At 47.4% G+C, this 15,390-nt stretch overlaps 1 protein-coding gene across 1 annotated transcript; it reads left to right on the top strand.

Moving 5' to 3' along the window:
- Positions 1 to 649: 649 nt before the first annotated feature.
- Positions 650 to 6,064, top strand: ITPRIPL2 (ITPRIP like 2; the record flags this gene model as incomplete). Its single annotated transcript, XM_071571530.1, has 1 exon — positions 650 to 6,064. A coding segment is annotated over one exon (1,716 nt), but the record flags the coding sequence as incomplete, so codon positions are not given.
- Positions 6,065 to 15,390: the final 9,326 nt, after the last annotated feature.

Here is a 15,390-nt window from a genome sequence, read left to right as displayed (position 1 = left end):
AACTGAGGAGTTGGACATACTTCCAGCAAAATGTGTGTTTAAAAATGACCTCAAGTATCCGTGCAGATATATCCTAGGGCTGTTTCTTCCCTCTTAGTTTGTTAATGTCTGAATAATTTGGGCACAGCGTAAATGTTCCGAGGCTTTCGAATGTTTCCAACAGCAAGCAGCTGTTAGTGAAGCTGCAGCCCATACACGTCCTGGTGCACTGGCAGCGATAGCTTTGCCGTCCCTTTGGCATCGAATGCCCCAGGAAGAGCCGCGAACCGGAGGGACTCCCCTGTGGCGGGACGGGCCTGTAGCACTTTTATTTGAGGAAAAACGTGCGACGTAGAGCTCGAGACCCGGCATCGAGCGCGGGCAGCATCGCTCCCCGTGGCACAGAAACACCCAGGGAACACCCGCACACCACGTTGTTACCGCGTGTCGGGGGCTCCGGCACCGGCGCGGGCAGGGCTGGGGTGGGGCTGTGTCCGGGGGCAGAGGGGGCTTGGCGCGATCGGCCCCGGGCGCTCCGCGGCTCCCTCGGAGAGAGGGCGGGAAATCGCGACATCTCGACATCGCGGGCGGCGCCGCTCCCCGCCCCGGGCCGGCCCCCGTCGGACAACGCCCCCGGCCCTCGGGCCGCCGCCCGCGGCATTTCCTCTGAGCTCAGCCGGCGGCTGACGCGGAGCCGTGTCCGTCGGAAGAGGAAGGCCGGCAGCGGAGCGGCGGTCGGGCAGGCCGGGGCGCGGCGGGGCCGGGGGCAGCAGCGGCGGCGCGGCCCGCGCTGGGGGCGGCCGGGGCGGAGGAGGAGGGGGCCGGCGGGGCCGGGCGCTCCCCGCCCGCGGGGCCGGGCGGCGGCTCCCCCCGCGGCCCGAGGCCCCGCCGCGCCCTGCCCGCCTCCCCCCTCGGCGTGCGGGGTTTCTGGCCGCTGCTCACCGCGCTCTGCACCGCGCTCCTCTGCCTCTACCAGGCGCTGCGCGGCGGCGCGGCCGGCGAGGGCGGGGGGGACGGGGCGGACGGGGCGGAGGAGGCGGCGGGCCCCGGGGCGCCGCTGCTGAAGGGCTCGGCTCTGCTGGTGCTGGGCTGCCTGCTGGCGCGGTGCTGCGGCGCGGCGGGCGGCGGTGCCGGGCGCGGAGGGGCGCGGGGCGCGGCGGGGGCGCGGCGCGGAACCCTGGAGCGGTTCCACGCGCGGCAGCTGCGGGTGTCCCCGCACGTGCTGGGGCACAGCAAGGCGCACGTCGGGCGGGTGGTGGCCGAGCTGGTCCGCGCCGCCAAGGCGCAGGGGCTGCAGCCCGGCCCGCTCGCCCTCAGCCTCCGCGGGGACTTCGTGCGCATCGGCAGCGCCTACGAGCAGCACAAGGTGCGCAGCCCCGACTGCTTCGACATCCTGGTGCCGCTGCGGCTGCCGCCGCACCTGGAGCCGCAGCCGCGCTGTGCCGACGGGCTGGGGCCGCGCGGCGCCTTCGTGTGCGGCCTGCGGGCTAGGGACGGCTGGTCCCGGCGCTGCCGGCCCTTCGCAGAGGGCTTCTGCGTGGAGCTGCAGGGCCGCAGCCACCTCTCCCCGGGTCTGGTGCTGCGCTGGTTCCAGGGCCACCTGCAGCGCTGCCTGGGCGCCGTGCGGTACCGGCTGCAGGAGCGCTGCCGCATCAGCCTCTCGGCCTGCGCCGGCCACCCGCCCACGCTGCACATCGTGCCCTGCTCCGACTACGTGTGCTGCCACATCTCCATGGCCGTGCGCCTCATCCCGGCCATCCCGCTCGGCGACGCGCTCTACCTCACGGCCCTGCCGCCCCAGGGCACCCCGGCCCCCGAAGCGCTCTGGGGCCTGAACGCGTCGCGGCACGAGCAGCGGCTGCTGGGCTGGCTGAAGGAGCAGGCCCCGGCCGCCTCCTGCCACCTCAAGTGCCTGCAGATCCTCAAGGGCCTGCGGGACCTCCGCGGGCAGGGCCTGGAGGAGCCCTTCTGCTCCCAGTGGGGCACGGTGCTCTCCTCCTACGTGCTGAAGACGGCCCTCTTCTCCCTGCTGCTGCGGGGGCCCTTGGAGGCCTGGGATGAGCAGTTCCTGGTGGAGCGGCTGGAGGACCTGGTGCTCTACCTGCGGGACTGCCTGCGCAAGCAGGAGCTGATGGATTTCTTCCTGGGCAACACCAGCATCCCCGAGGCCGTGGCGCTGCCCCGGTTCCTCAAGGAAGCCGCCCCTGTGAACTTGCTGGCCGCCTTCGACGGGCCCATGCTGGACCTGGTGGCCTTCCAGCTGATCAGCACCTGGATCCAGGCCCCACACATCATCAGGATGTACAGCAGTCCCCGGTACTGGCGACCAGCGCCCACCTCGTGCCGGCACGTTGCTGAGGCCAAGAAGGAGCCGCTGGCAGAGTGAGCCAGGGTCACCCATGGACCCTCCAGGGCAACGCACACTCCCAGCCCACTGGTCCTTCAACAGCCTGAGGATGGTGGGACCCGATAAATGTGGTCCTGTGGTTTTGTCCCTGACATGAGAAACCTTGGAAACCGGAGGCCAAGACTTACTGAAATTGTGATTCTTGTTTTTTGATCTCATTGGTTGTATGTGGGAAAATCATGAGATTTCTGGGTAAATGCCTTAGTGGAGAAGTGTTGTGTTCAGTTAACTGTTTGCAAACTAACAGGTTCAAATGACATTTTTAGAAATCCATGTTAAGTTTTTGTCTTGGTGGCAAAATTGACCTTTTCTTGAGATTTGCTTTTTTTGTGACACAAAATCCATTTGGGATTTAAAAATCCCATAAGTGCAAACAACCCCCCTTCAATGTACCAAGATGCTCTTAAAATGTGATGAGCACTAGAGCATGGATGTGGATCACAGTTTGAAATGCTCAGTGCAATGCTTTAAATTTCCTGTGTAATCGAGCACATTGTGCCAAATAGAAATACAACACATTAATGTAAAATTGAGAGAAGAAGAGAAGCCTCTCTGATAACAGTATGAAGAAACATAGTTGCACATCGTTCAAGTGAAGGTTGTATCAAAGGATTAAAATACAGATAAAAGGAAACAAAGAGCACTTTATTTTCACAAAGGCCTTATTTTTAGGGTAATTGGCTGCACTAAATATTGTTATGGAGGAGGCATTGGTATTTTGTTAAAGGAGCAGTGTTTGAATCATCCCAAGAAAAAACTTTTAAAGAAATACTCTTGAGTTTCATTTGTGGGTTTTAGTTGAGTTTTATTATTTGTTCCTGAATTCAAGTATTATTTTCTTAGAATTTGCTTTACCTCAAGGACCTATGACAAAACTAAGAAATTTTGTATTATTTTTTGGAACAAACCTTAAACCAGTCCAAATCTCAGTGCCAAAGCTGACTGCTGCACCCTCCTGCTCCCTGGTAGGAGTTTGGTGGAGTTTTTCAATGATTGACTAACCTGTTGTCTGATTGTGTCAGTGTTTGAACCAAATAACCCAATGGGATTTTCTAGTGCTATGTTATAGTAAATCATTATTTTATTATTTTATTATGGGGAGGAGGAAGCAAACTATTTCAGGGTACTTGGAGATTATTTAGCACTGATTCATGGTACAGTGGCAGTCTCAGGCTATGGATTCTGTATAAACATCAGGCAGATAATTCTCACTTCTTGTCTGGTTATGTCCCAGGTGCTGTAATAACCTATAGAGTTGTAATGCAGCCAGCTTTGCAAGTGTCCTTAGCTCACAGTGCAGGTACTTGCTGTACAGGAACCTGCTGTGAGCCAGGGTTTTGGCAAATTCAGAATTTCAAATCCTTGGTTTATTTAGTCACCTGCTCAAGTATTTGATGTATTAAGGCCTAAAGTGTGTTGCTGAATTGCTGGTGCTTGGAAAGCTGAGCGTGTGCCTAATTACAATTTACTGTGTCCTAAATGAGCATTTAAGTGAATTAGAAAGGACCAAATGTAACTTCTGGGAAGCTTTAAGATAACTTGAAGTTACTAGTCTGCTCCTCCTCTCCCTGATGTACCAATGTGCCTTATTCACAGTTCTGTGCATCAGAGCACAAAACAAACATTTTCAAAATCTATGAAGCTTTATAAAAATGTATTTTTCTAAATGGAAACACTCCCTGGGCATATGTTTGCCTACTTCAGTCTATTTTTTTAACTGCTCTTGCAGTCTTATTTTCAGGTAATTATAGCCTAGGTCACACCAGCAAGCTGGGTTATTTTTGTATTCGAAGCACCGTGCTTCTTTCTACAAATACAAATAGTATATTTATAGGTAGTATTGATCAAATGTTCTTTGCACATGGTATTTAAGACTAAGTCAGCTACCTTGGTATTTCCGAGGGTTTTTTTGGTAGTAGACCATGATATGTTCTATTTTTCTAGACTTGTGTTACTTGGTATTTAAAATAAAATGCGGTTCTGCAATCGAAGCCATTGAATCTTCTGCCCAAAACCAAGACCCAGCCAGCCAGCCCAGGGTGTTGTGGCTGTCTGAATTCATGGCATAAGAAAACCCTTTAGCTGTTAATTCTGTCATCATGACCACTTCAGTCAGCTGTCTGTGTGTTTTTATCACTGCATCCCTCTCTCTTTCTGAAAAGGGATGCACACTTGTTCAGTATTGCCACAACACAGGGAAATCTCTAATAGACTTGGTAAGGACTTTCACACTAAAATGGAGTAAGGCCAGGAAAAGAGAGTTGAATTGGAAAAAGCATGACAAGGAGAGATGTTGGAGAAAGTAAATAGTTTAGAAAATGGAAGTTGGACTGAGGAGTAAGTGAGGATGAAGGTAAACTCTTGGTGAAGATGTGCTGCAAACAAGCCAAAGGACATGGGGTAAAATTGGAGGAGAGCTATTGAAAGCAAGCAGATTTGGAGGGTAGGGAAAAGAGATGTAAGTGGGTTTTGCTTTGACAATGTTTCCAAAGCAGTTGAATCCGTCAAGGTGAAAAATGAGGCAAACCCACAGTTTATTAGCCATGCAGGCACATCTTGAGTGTGAGTTTTTGCTCAACAAGGCATATTTGAGTTTGTGATGGCTTGTCATGAAATAAAATGCGCATGATGTGTTTGTTTTCACCTTAGGCTTGTCAAAGTGAGGGGGCCTCCTGCCATAAGGCAATGTCTGTTGGGGTGATGAGAGGTCTGAGAACATCTCTTAGGTTAGATGAACTTGTGTCTCAGTGGTACAATTGAGTTATTAAATGTATTTTTCTTGTCTGCTATAAAGCATCCATTCATGAATACGGTTGGCTAAAGGCAATGGTAAAAGTTGGGTTCTGTTAGAGTATTATCTTGCCTCCCAGCAGATGTGACAGCACTGGTACCTGCAGCGTGCTGGAGCTGTTAGAGGGCCTTATCTGCAAGGAGCTGTACAGGGAACTTGACCACATGAGTAATCCTGTGGGTGTTTTACCTTCTTCCTCCTCTCCTAGGCCATGGTTACTGTACACAGAACAAGGTTATGAATACCTATTTATTAAGGTTGTAGCTGTTACAATGTACCATAGATGCAGAATGGTTTCCTCTGTGTGTGTAAACTGAAACACAAACACAGAAGAAAGAGCATGTTATTTAACCCTAATCTGGGTCCTTGGTTCTCTTACCTGCAACATCATTTTGCAAAGACTGTGCAAATGAAGTTGTTTTCCTTGAACATTAATTGGAAAAAGAAGTTGCAGGTGCAAGAGAAGAAGAATTTATTTACAGTACCAAAATTTATATATGTGATTTCATTTTGTATTGAAAAATGCTGTGTATTTCTCAAAGACATTATTATATTTTATCTGACCAAATATCTTGCAAACATTCCTTTTTTGATTTTGAATCTCTACAGAGTAATGTAAATTTTAAGTGTCTGTAATGGACATTCTTGGTACAACTATTTTTTGCTGGTTAATCATAAGACCAAAGATTAAACTGAAGTGTTCAGCTGCTATTGTGGGGTTTTTTTAAGTGTTTATAGGCTCAAAGTGTCAGCCCGTTTTAATGAAATGTTTATAAATTCATTTCCTATTTAATGCCAAAATACGTTTGCACTTTTATTGTTTCCATAAAAAGTTGGTGGTTTTGTTTGACTATTTCACTGTAGTAATAAAAAGCTGTGTTAAAGCATCTATGCCTCGAGATTTAAATTCCTTGTTATCTTTTTTTTTAGTAAAAGATAACTGCAGCCACAGAACTGTGGCAGGTTTGTGTGCTCTTTAGGAGGAGACTACTAAAGTAGAAAAACCACAGGAAAGCAGGAAGTCCACACCTTGGGAATTGTGCAGAGGGACATGGGAAGAGAGCCAGAAGAGGGATGAAAGCGTGGCTGGCACCATCTGTGGTGTTACTGACTCTTGAAATGGAGCATGTTGGGGTTTGTGGTTGTCCTGCTCAGAGGTGAAGAAGGATTCAGTCCTTGTTTCCCTGGCTCCAGTTTTAGATTGCTGCAAATCTGCTTTTCCTGGTGCTTAATGAAAAGCTGGGACTTGATTTCACAGCATCTGTGATCTTTCAGCATGGCATGTACAGACACGTCTCCGTTCCAAACCGTGTAGGTCACACTTTATTAAATATGGAAAAAGTCCTGCTGAAGCCAGCAGCAATTTTGTGTATGGGCCAGCAAGTTACCTGTCCTTTATTAGTCTTTGGTAAGATGGTAGAACTATACACTCACAGCTTGTGCTGATGTTCACTATTAAAGAATGAAATAACAGCAAGACCCTGAGGTTTTTAATAATTGATTCAAAGCAGGCTGGAAATAACTGTCTCCAGGTCTTTGTGTACCTGCCTTTATCTCACAGGGAGTTGCTTCTGTGAGGAGCAGCAGCTGCTGGCACAGTACAGAGGCAGCCCAGCACTTCTCACTGGCAAAGACTGGAAAAGTGTCATTCCTTTAGTGTCAACACTCAGCCACCCAAATCAGCGTGGGGGAAATGTGTGTAGAACCTTACCTCTAATAACATTATCACTTATTAATGGCTTCCTTTAAAAGCAATAACCATCCTCTGGTCTCCATTCATTCCTTGCTCTGAAATATTTCTGTGTTTGAAGCTTCAGTTTCTATTCAGCAAAAATCATTAAAAGAAACACAGGGTTATTTCATGATAAATCTGTTAACAAAAAATTAACTGGTCTAAGGACTTGCATGCTTGTTGTTTAAAGAAAAGTCTGTTGCATCCAGCTCTTTGGATAAATTGTTTAAAATCTTTCCATCCCTGTACAAATACCTCCCTTGTAATGCAGCCAAGGTCAGTAGTGAGTTGCTGATTAAATACCACAAATGCAAGTTAAAGCTGCCTGGAAGGGAAGGGACTCTTATTTGTGCATCCCATTTTCATGAGGCTCCAAAAGAGTTTAGACATGAGAGATTTGCTGTTTCAGGCTGGTTTGTTTCCTGTGTCACCTCTTTAAACACATGCCTGTTGAGTCTTCCCTGCAGTGACACTTCTGAGTAGCTGGCAGAAGAGCAGCCGTCCCACTTTCACTGGGCCAACAGCACTAGGAAGCCGGTGGTCAATGCAGGGGCAAGAACTAACACTCCTTAAAGCACAAGATTTGCCTTCAGTGTTTGCTGATGTTTTGGAGCAGTGCTGTGTTTACTTGATGGGTTGGAGTAGCTCCCAACTTTAAGCAGGATATGGAGGGCTGACCATGGATAGATCTGCCTAGGTTTCTCAAACACGTGGGATGCTCAGGTAGAAGACTACCTCTGGTCTTGTGCATGTGCCTGCAGTGACCTGTTTTAAATAGGCAATGAAGAATTGGCATGTTTGCAACTGCTTTGTGAGAGGTTCAAAGCACCATAACACTCGATCAGCAACAGAGCTGTAGGTAATGTATGTTCTGGGTCTGTAAACAGGCTGTGGATCCACATAACTGCAAAATGCTTAAAGGTTGTTACAAACATGTGCGACAAATGTCAGCATGTACCAGTCTCTGTGCTAAGGAAGCCTTGTTTTTTTACCTTTTAAAGCACAGCAGTGCCGATTCAGAGACTGGGAAAATTTCTGTCTGCTCAAATTACAGGCTGCTTTTCTTGAGACCCCTGTGAGTTTCCCCCACCCCCCAGAAAAATGGGACCAAAGCTGCAGAGAGGATACTCAGCTCTCTGGACTGGGCTGGATGTAATAACAGTTTGCCAGTGTTTTCGTGATACTCTGATCATCTCTTGGCTTTTATCCCTTCCACAGAGTCTATACAATAATCTGGGCAGGGGAAAGAAAGGAGAATGTAAGGAATCAAGAAGACAGGGTTGATGGAGATTGTGCTGTGAAGGTTATTAGTTAGCAAATTAAAGAAGAAAAATTACCCTTACAATAGATTCATAGTAGAGAAAGGGGAAGAGTTGCTTCTAAAAGTCTCACTATGATGGCAGAAACCCAATAGCTGTAGGAATGGAGGAAGAACTGCAACAAAGTCCAACTAATAGCTCACTTCTCCACTGAGATTTGAATCCGCTCCTTTCCAGTTTCAAGTAGGGGAGAAGAGAAACTTGGAGCTGAATTCACTGACAAATCCTTGTGCTTATCAGCCCTGCTTCAGGGGAGGACAATGGAGAGGGCAACTCTTGCCTTGTCCTTTCAAGGTTTAATCCTGTGCAAAATTAAAATGCTGAAGTACAAAACTCCCATTGAGGGAGTGAGTGTTGGGGCTCAGTTTGTGAATCTATTTCCTGTGCTGCACCAGAAGACAATCAGGGACCACTGCTTTTAAGACAAGTCCTTGTCGAAATTCAGTTAGGTTTGTGTGTGCTGGAAACTGCTCTGGAGTTTCCCAGTTCCTCCTGGCATGGCACAGGGAGCTGCTCCAGTGCCTGTGCAAGTGAAACACCAGAGCAGCCGCTACAGAGGAAATGAGTCATTCCTCTATTTCTGTTGCAAAAGACTTCTCTGTGCTGTGCAATGCATTTAGGAATATATTCCTACTGCTTCTTGGAAGTTCTCCTCCTAGGACCACGTTTAGGCATAAAAAAAAAAAATCAGCAAATTAACAGACACTTACAGACTTTTACTTCATTTAGTTCAGTTGTGCAGGCTTGGCTTCAGCAGGGAGGGTTGTTTGGCTCCTTCCTGGAGCTGGTATTCCATGCAGTTCTCAGCTCCAGGTCCGATTGCTGACAGAGGGGCTGCTACTCAAGAGGTGGTTTTATGGGGTCTATGAGTGTGTCTTCTGAGCATGTCTTTTTGTCATGTGCCCTTGGAGGCTTGTTTAAGTGTGTTTCAAAAAGGAGAAACTTGCTAGTCCTAAGGATTGTGAATCACGGGCACTTCTCCAAAAAAAGAGTTCTGTACAGAGCCTGTATGTTTTCCCAGAAGTTACTTGAGCTCAGCAGCCATTCAGACCCTACCAAAATTAATGAAATATCCTGAATAGTAAAAGAAAGGGAAATTGAGAGGAGAACAGCACCAGTAGACTCTGAGAAACCAATTGGCTCATTTCTCCCCTTTTTTTCAGTGCAGTGTTTTTCAGAGTGCTGCAAACAGACAATAAACTGCCTGTTGGCATGGTTGGATGGGGCACCAGGTCTCTCTGTCTCCTCACTGCTGCCCTGACAGGTAGATGACTAAATAAAGCAGACTGGCACTCAGTTGTAGCTTCTGCTATGAGAACGCTGGAGATCTTGGTAAGAATTTGTCAAATTGTCCATTTTCAAATCTCTCAGGAGTCTGACTTGCTCAGGAACAAAGAAGTCTTGGCCAAAGCTTTGTATACGCCCAAGTTCCTTCTAACAGTCTGCTTATCTCTTGGCTCCTTGTGTGCCTCCTGCCTTGAAGTGCAGTCTTTATGATGGCCTGCACCTGGTTGAGGGCACCAATTCCAGCAGAGCAGTAGCAATGTAACTTTACTGTGACATTTACCCATCACATTTTATGGGTGCTTCTTAAAATGTTCCCACTTTCAGTATAAAGATGGGGTGGGTGTGTGAGGGAGACAGGCTGGTAACAAAACACACTGACTTCTGTGGTTTGTTACTTGAAATGCTACTAGTGCTCCAAGAAACCATATAAATCTTGTGTGCAGAGCTTGTGTGCACAGTGATGTTTTAAATTTGCCTCTTGAAATCATTCTAATTACCAAAAATGCCTATAGGGGCACATAATGAGCTTTTAACACTCAAATAATTCCTCAAGGAAGAATTGTTATGGTCTTCCAAAACGATCCGTGTGTTAAGTGGCAATTAAGAGCTAATTATAATGAGATGCTGTTGGATGAGATTAGTATCTGACTTAGAGTGACAACAGAAACATCCACATAGATAAGTAGAAAGAGAAGATGGTCGGAGAAAGGTGTAAGTAGGGAAGGCAGCAGCTACACTCTAAGGGCAGTCAGGTGCATCCCTTTGGAGGAGATGGTAACTACCTGGATGGTCCTCTGAAGAGCCAGCCCTCAATGAAAAATGTGACAGCTTTTCTGAGGGATAACCAGTGGATTTGCATGAAATTCTTCAGCCAAAGCTTTCAGGGCTTGTATCTCTTGTAGAAGAAGATGTGGTGTGAGTACTGCTTCCTGCCTGCTGAAATGTCAGCTGGCAGCTGGAGAGACTCTGCAAAAGGGTCATTTCAGTGGTGAAATTTATCTCTGGCTGATAAAGACCTTAGTAATGAGACTTCCATATCAAAGGACTCTGCCAGGGCAACAGTTTGAGTATCTATTTGCCTGATTGCCACTGGTGTAGCTGTATGTGAAGTGCACAGGTATTTTATTTGTATAAAACTGCTCACTCTCAGTGGTTGGCAAAAAGCTGCCCCACAAACTTTTGAGTTGTAGAGCAGAAGGTTAATTTTGGGTGAATAATGTGCTTCTCTGAACACAGGACCCTGCACCTCCTGGGATATGCTGTTCTGGCTGCTCTGGCACATCTTTGCCCCTCGAGGGTTTGTTTTCTGCAAATTTCCCCTCCCTGTGATGGGCCCAGACGTGCAGAGGGCGCAGGCCCTTGCAGGGAAGGGAACAGACAGATACATCCCTTCTCCCTCCCGCACAGTTATTTTCATAACCTTTTAATGGCATCCCTGCGGAATGGGGACAAGATGGTGATCACATGCTGGCCACTGCTGCTCCATTTCTTCCAGTGGGGGAGGAAGCCAGGATGAGATCAGATTTACTTTTTTCCCTTTTCTGCTTGGAAACTTATTTGTGTTGCTAACGAGGTCCCCATTTCAATGCTGTAAAAGGCTTGCTTCGGGGAGAAGGACAAACAAACTTCCTCCCTTGGGAAAGGGCTAATACAGTCCTGGACTCAGATGAACTGCTTTTCTGAGACCAATGGGAATGCAGTTTGTCACCCATATGGCAGGTGACACAGGCTGAGCTGTTGGCACAGCGGGATGAGGTAGTAGATGGGGCTGGACACACACGAGGACATTGCTCAGCAACAAGGACAGCATCTCATTCCCTGACAGCATCACTCGATCAACTGAAAGTTACTGGGCACATAGTGGGGGAGGATTATAATGTGCTGCTACCTGTGTAGCCGTAGAATCACAGAATATCCTGCATTGGAAGGGACTCACAAACATCGAGTCCAGCTCTTAACCCTGCACAGGACCATAGGGGGAGCAACCTGAGATCAAGCATGTTACTATCTGATCTGTAAGAACAGTGTTTTCAGTCAGACTCCCTGGGGAATGCCCAGCAGCAAGGTGTAATGTTATCACCTGGATTTTAGCAGACTTTTGCATGAGGTTGGTTCAGTCTGTGATGAAGACAGGTTTGCCTTCCAGGTTCAGCTCTGAGTGTTGGAGAGCATGGTGCATGTTGCTGTGTGTAGTGATTTTGGTTTCCATTAGTGTCCAGAGAAGACATTCCTTGTGAAAAGGAAATTTTAATTCAGAAAGGATTCAGTTCATTTATACTGGTTGCATTTAGCTGGATTGTAGCCTCACTCTTCAGCAGAGCTGTGTCCTACTGAAGGTGGCTCAGGGTAAATGCACAGGATTAGGGGGAGGGAAAAGAATGGAACAGAAAAAGGAGAAACAGACAGGTGAAATCGAGGTCCTTCAAGGCAGAAATATTCAAGAATTGCATTTATTTCTCAGCTACAGCACTGCAGTGCTTTAGAATGCAAATTGCCCCTTTAACCCACCAAGTTTAGCTCTACTGAGTGATACAGTATTTTGCACATCTGCTTAATGAGATGTGCAAAATGGGAAAACCAGATGTAACAGTCTCTGCTGCTGTGAGGGATTGATTGGAACCAGAACCTTTTGTCATAAAAATAGTCATGCCCTTCTGAACCTGTTGAATTTTGAAGCTGACTTGGGCATGTTTTTGCAAATGATGGTTTGGTATTTGGAGCTAAATGATTGTGAACTCATTCCTGTAGCTGTTTCTTCATAGCTTGGAAGTGGATTTTATTGCTGTTGATGTTGTTTTCTTCCAAAAGCTTCAAACAATCTCTATTTTTCTGTTTTGGTCATTTGTTTCATAATCTAAAAGCTTTTCTCTTACCAGCCAGATTTAAATGGGTTTGGATGACTTTTGCTATGTTTTACAGCTGCATGGCCCTGGGCTGTTATAAAGCCTTGGTGATTCAGTTGGAGAAAGTGTGCTTGACCACATCTGCTCCTCTGTTAACTTACCTCTTTAAGCCACTGCTGGAAAGGAGAAACCTGGAAATACCAGTTCCTTCCTGACCACTTTCTAGGTTTGATATGATTTTTAATGCTCCTATGAATAGGAATTGTGGCTTATTTAAATTAGTGTGAATCAAATGGGAAGAGTCACAGCACAGTTATTCAAACAACTTCCAGGGGATGAGACTCTTCTAAAATATGTCATCCATGAGTCTGTAACACAACCAAATCTCTCAGCATTTATCTTACAATTCTATCCTTGAGTCTCAGAGTGATGATGTTGATACTGAGTTTCTGTAAAATCTTACATTCTGGCCTTTTCAGAAGATACTGTCTTATTTTTTAAGGTGGGTGCTGAAAGTACCTTGAGTATCTTTATCTCTAAAATTGTGTCACTTTGAAGGCTGCAGTTCTGTCCACAATTTGTTCTACCCCTTTGCCAGGATAACACCCAATCCCTGGGCACTTGGGAAGCCACTTCTGCAGCTCCCACCCAGCTCCTCTTGGTAGGAGTGACTCTCATTCTGTTGAATTTATCTTCCTGAGAAATGGGGGTAATGCTCAGCCTCAGACAGGCTGATGTGGCTCGTTTCTCAGTCATAAGATTAAAACAAATGTGAAGTAGAAATTTACTTTAAAAATAGAGCTTGCTTCCTTAGGAATTTGCTTCAGTGGGGACTGTGAGATATTCTCTCTGTAATGATTTATATTACAAAAATAACTCTGTCCTATGTCTGCAAACAGTTAGAAATGTGAGCCTGGAAAAGAAATCTAGCAGCTAACTCCTCATCCCTACAGCTTGAATAAAGCAGTTATAAACAAAACGAATTACAAAAGCAACTGAAAACCTAAACTTCCCTATAAATACAACGTTCTCTCCTCGGAAGTCTGAAAATACTCTAGCCTTTTTAGCATGACCCAAAGCCTACGGTATCCAAGCTTTTTTGGCCTCGGTGCAGGGAGTGAGTTCCAAAGCAGAAGAGTCTCGGTGGCGCTGTGCCTTGTGGCACTTCCGAAGCTGCACCGACTCGGGACACTCTGCGAGAGAGTGAGTCACAAGGTCACAGAGGTCCTGCCTTTATTGCAAAATCAGGTTGTTGAAAGAACATGACCTCAAATTCATATTTACACTTGTGACCTTGCAGACACCATTCCCCTTCAACACGGGCAGCTGATGACACTCGGCTCACACGAGTGACACTGCGTGAAGCCACCAAGGGCTCCGCGGTGCCGGACTCGTGCTGAGACGTGCTCAGTGTTGGATGGAGCACGACTGCACCGGGCGGTGACGGCTCCCCCTGGGGACAGGTTTCCTTTGAGCAGGAACTTGGATTGCAGTGCTGGACACAATAATACGCGGTGCTTACCTCCTTGAAGGCTGCGTGCCCTTTGGCTGTGGATTTTATCTCTGTTTACTATAGAAATAGCTTTAGCAGATTATGCTGTGTCATTCGGTTCCCTGCCAGGAGTCTATGTTAAAGACAAACCAAAAAGTGTGTGAGAGCAAGGAAGTAGCTGTAATTTTTATGGCATAAGCAAGGCCATTACAAATTATATGAGGCAATGGGGATCTGAGGATTTTAGATCAAATTTAACCCCTTTATTTGGAGACTTAAGAAAAGAGAAAAATGTGCTTTTACTGATATTGCCAATTAGGGAGCTGCCAGGTGGCCCGTTAATAACCCAGATGTGCTGCAAGATGCAGCATCAGCAGAGGCTGTTTTTGAAGTGAAGCAGAGGAGAACTTCCCAGTGCACAACCACTGTCTGGTTCCTCCTGGCTACAGATGTGAGCTGGGTCCTGGAGATGTGACAAGAGTGAAATCCTGTAGGTAATGCCAAACCAGAAAGGGACAAGAGCTTATTTGCAGAGAAGAATTAGGGAAATGCAATAGAATATAAAGAACAGTTGGTTGCTGAAAATGCAGAAGCCTGGGAAATGGTATCTTCACTTCAAATCAGGCAGATTCACAGGAGGCCATGGTGTTGATGGGCTGATTTAGAGGCAGTTCAGACCAAAGGCTGGATGAGTCATGGAAATGGGTTGTAGCACCTTCCCCTTTTGTCCCTAGCTGGAATCTCTGTCTGTCACACTGATATCAGCCTCATCCTGCTGGAAATTGCATCATCACTGGCACAGATCCCTTGATTTGACCCTGTCATGCCTTAAGGGACCACAGCCTGGGAGAGAGGCACTGGAGCTCAGGCTTATTGCTGAACCCTGGAGTGCACCAGGAATGATCTAGGAGGACCTTTCCCTATTCTGAACAAAGCTGTCTGGGCACAATGCCAGGTGGGAATTTGGGAGAAAATACTGAAGGGACCAGCACATGAGCTTGGGAGGCAGCTGGTGGGGTTGAGTTTGCACCTGTGTCTTCAGCAGGAAGCGGGTCACTTCAGGCATTTTCTGACATAGCCCCTAACACTGAGCCACTCCTAAAGCTAGAATAAATACAAGCCCCTCTGGCAAATTCAAAGCTAATCCTTGTTGCTGAAAGACTGTGTGAAAGAGGTGTGGGGCCAGCGAGGCAGAGCTGTCCTGCCCTAGAGCAAACCATCCCTCAGCCCTACACTGTGTGTCAGGGCTCTGCAGAGGGGCAGCTGAGGGTAAAGGTGAGGAGTTTGCTGCTTCCTATTTCTGCAGCTGAGATAGATCTTCTCAGAGCCTGGCCTGCACTCCCAAAGAGGGGTATTTACCCTGTTCTCTCCCTTGTGCATCACTCCGCTGCTGGGCATCTCTGTGCAGTGCCCACCAACCCTTTGTCTCTCCTGGGTGCGGGTTGTAGGGAACAGTCCTTCCTGCTCCTGGTTGCCCAGAAATTCTTGAATAAAACCTCATGGACTTGCCCCTTCATGATACAAGCTCATTGCAGAAAAA

This window comes from Pithys albifrons, chromosome 16 (assembly GCF_047495875.1).
Source record: "Pithys albifrons albifrons isolate INPA30051 chromosome 16, PitAlb_v1, whole genome shotgun sequence".
Lineage (NCBI taxonomy): Eukaryota > Metazoa > Chordata > Aves > Passeriformes > Thamnophilidae > Pithys > Pithys albifrons.
Note: the sequence above shows the minus strand (reverse complement) of the source record. Positions and strands in the feature narration are given on the sequence as shown.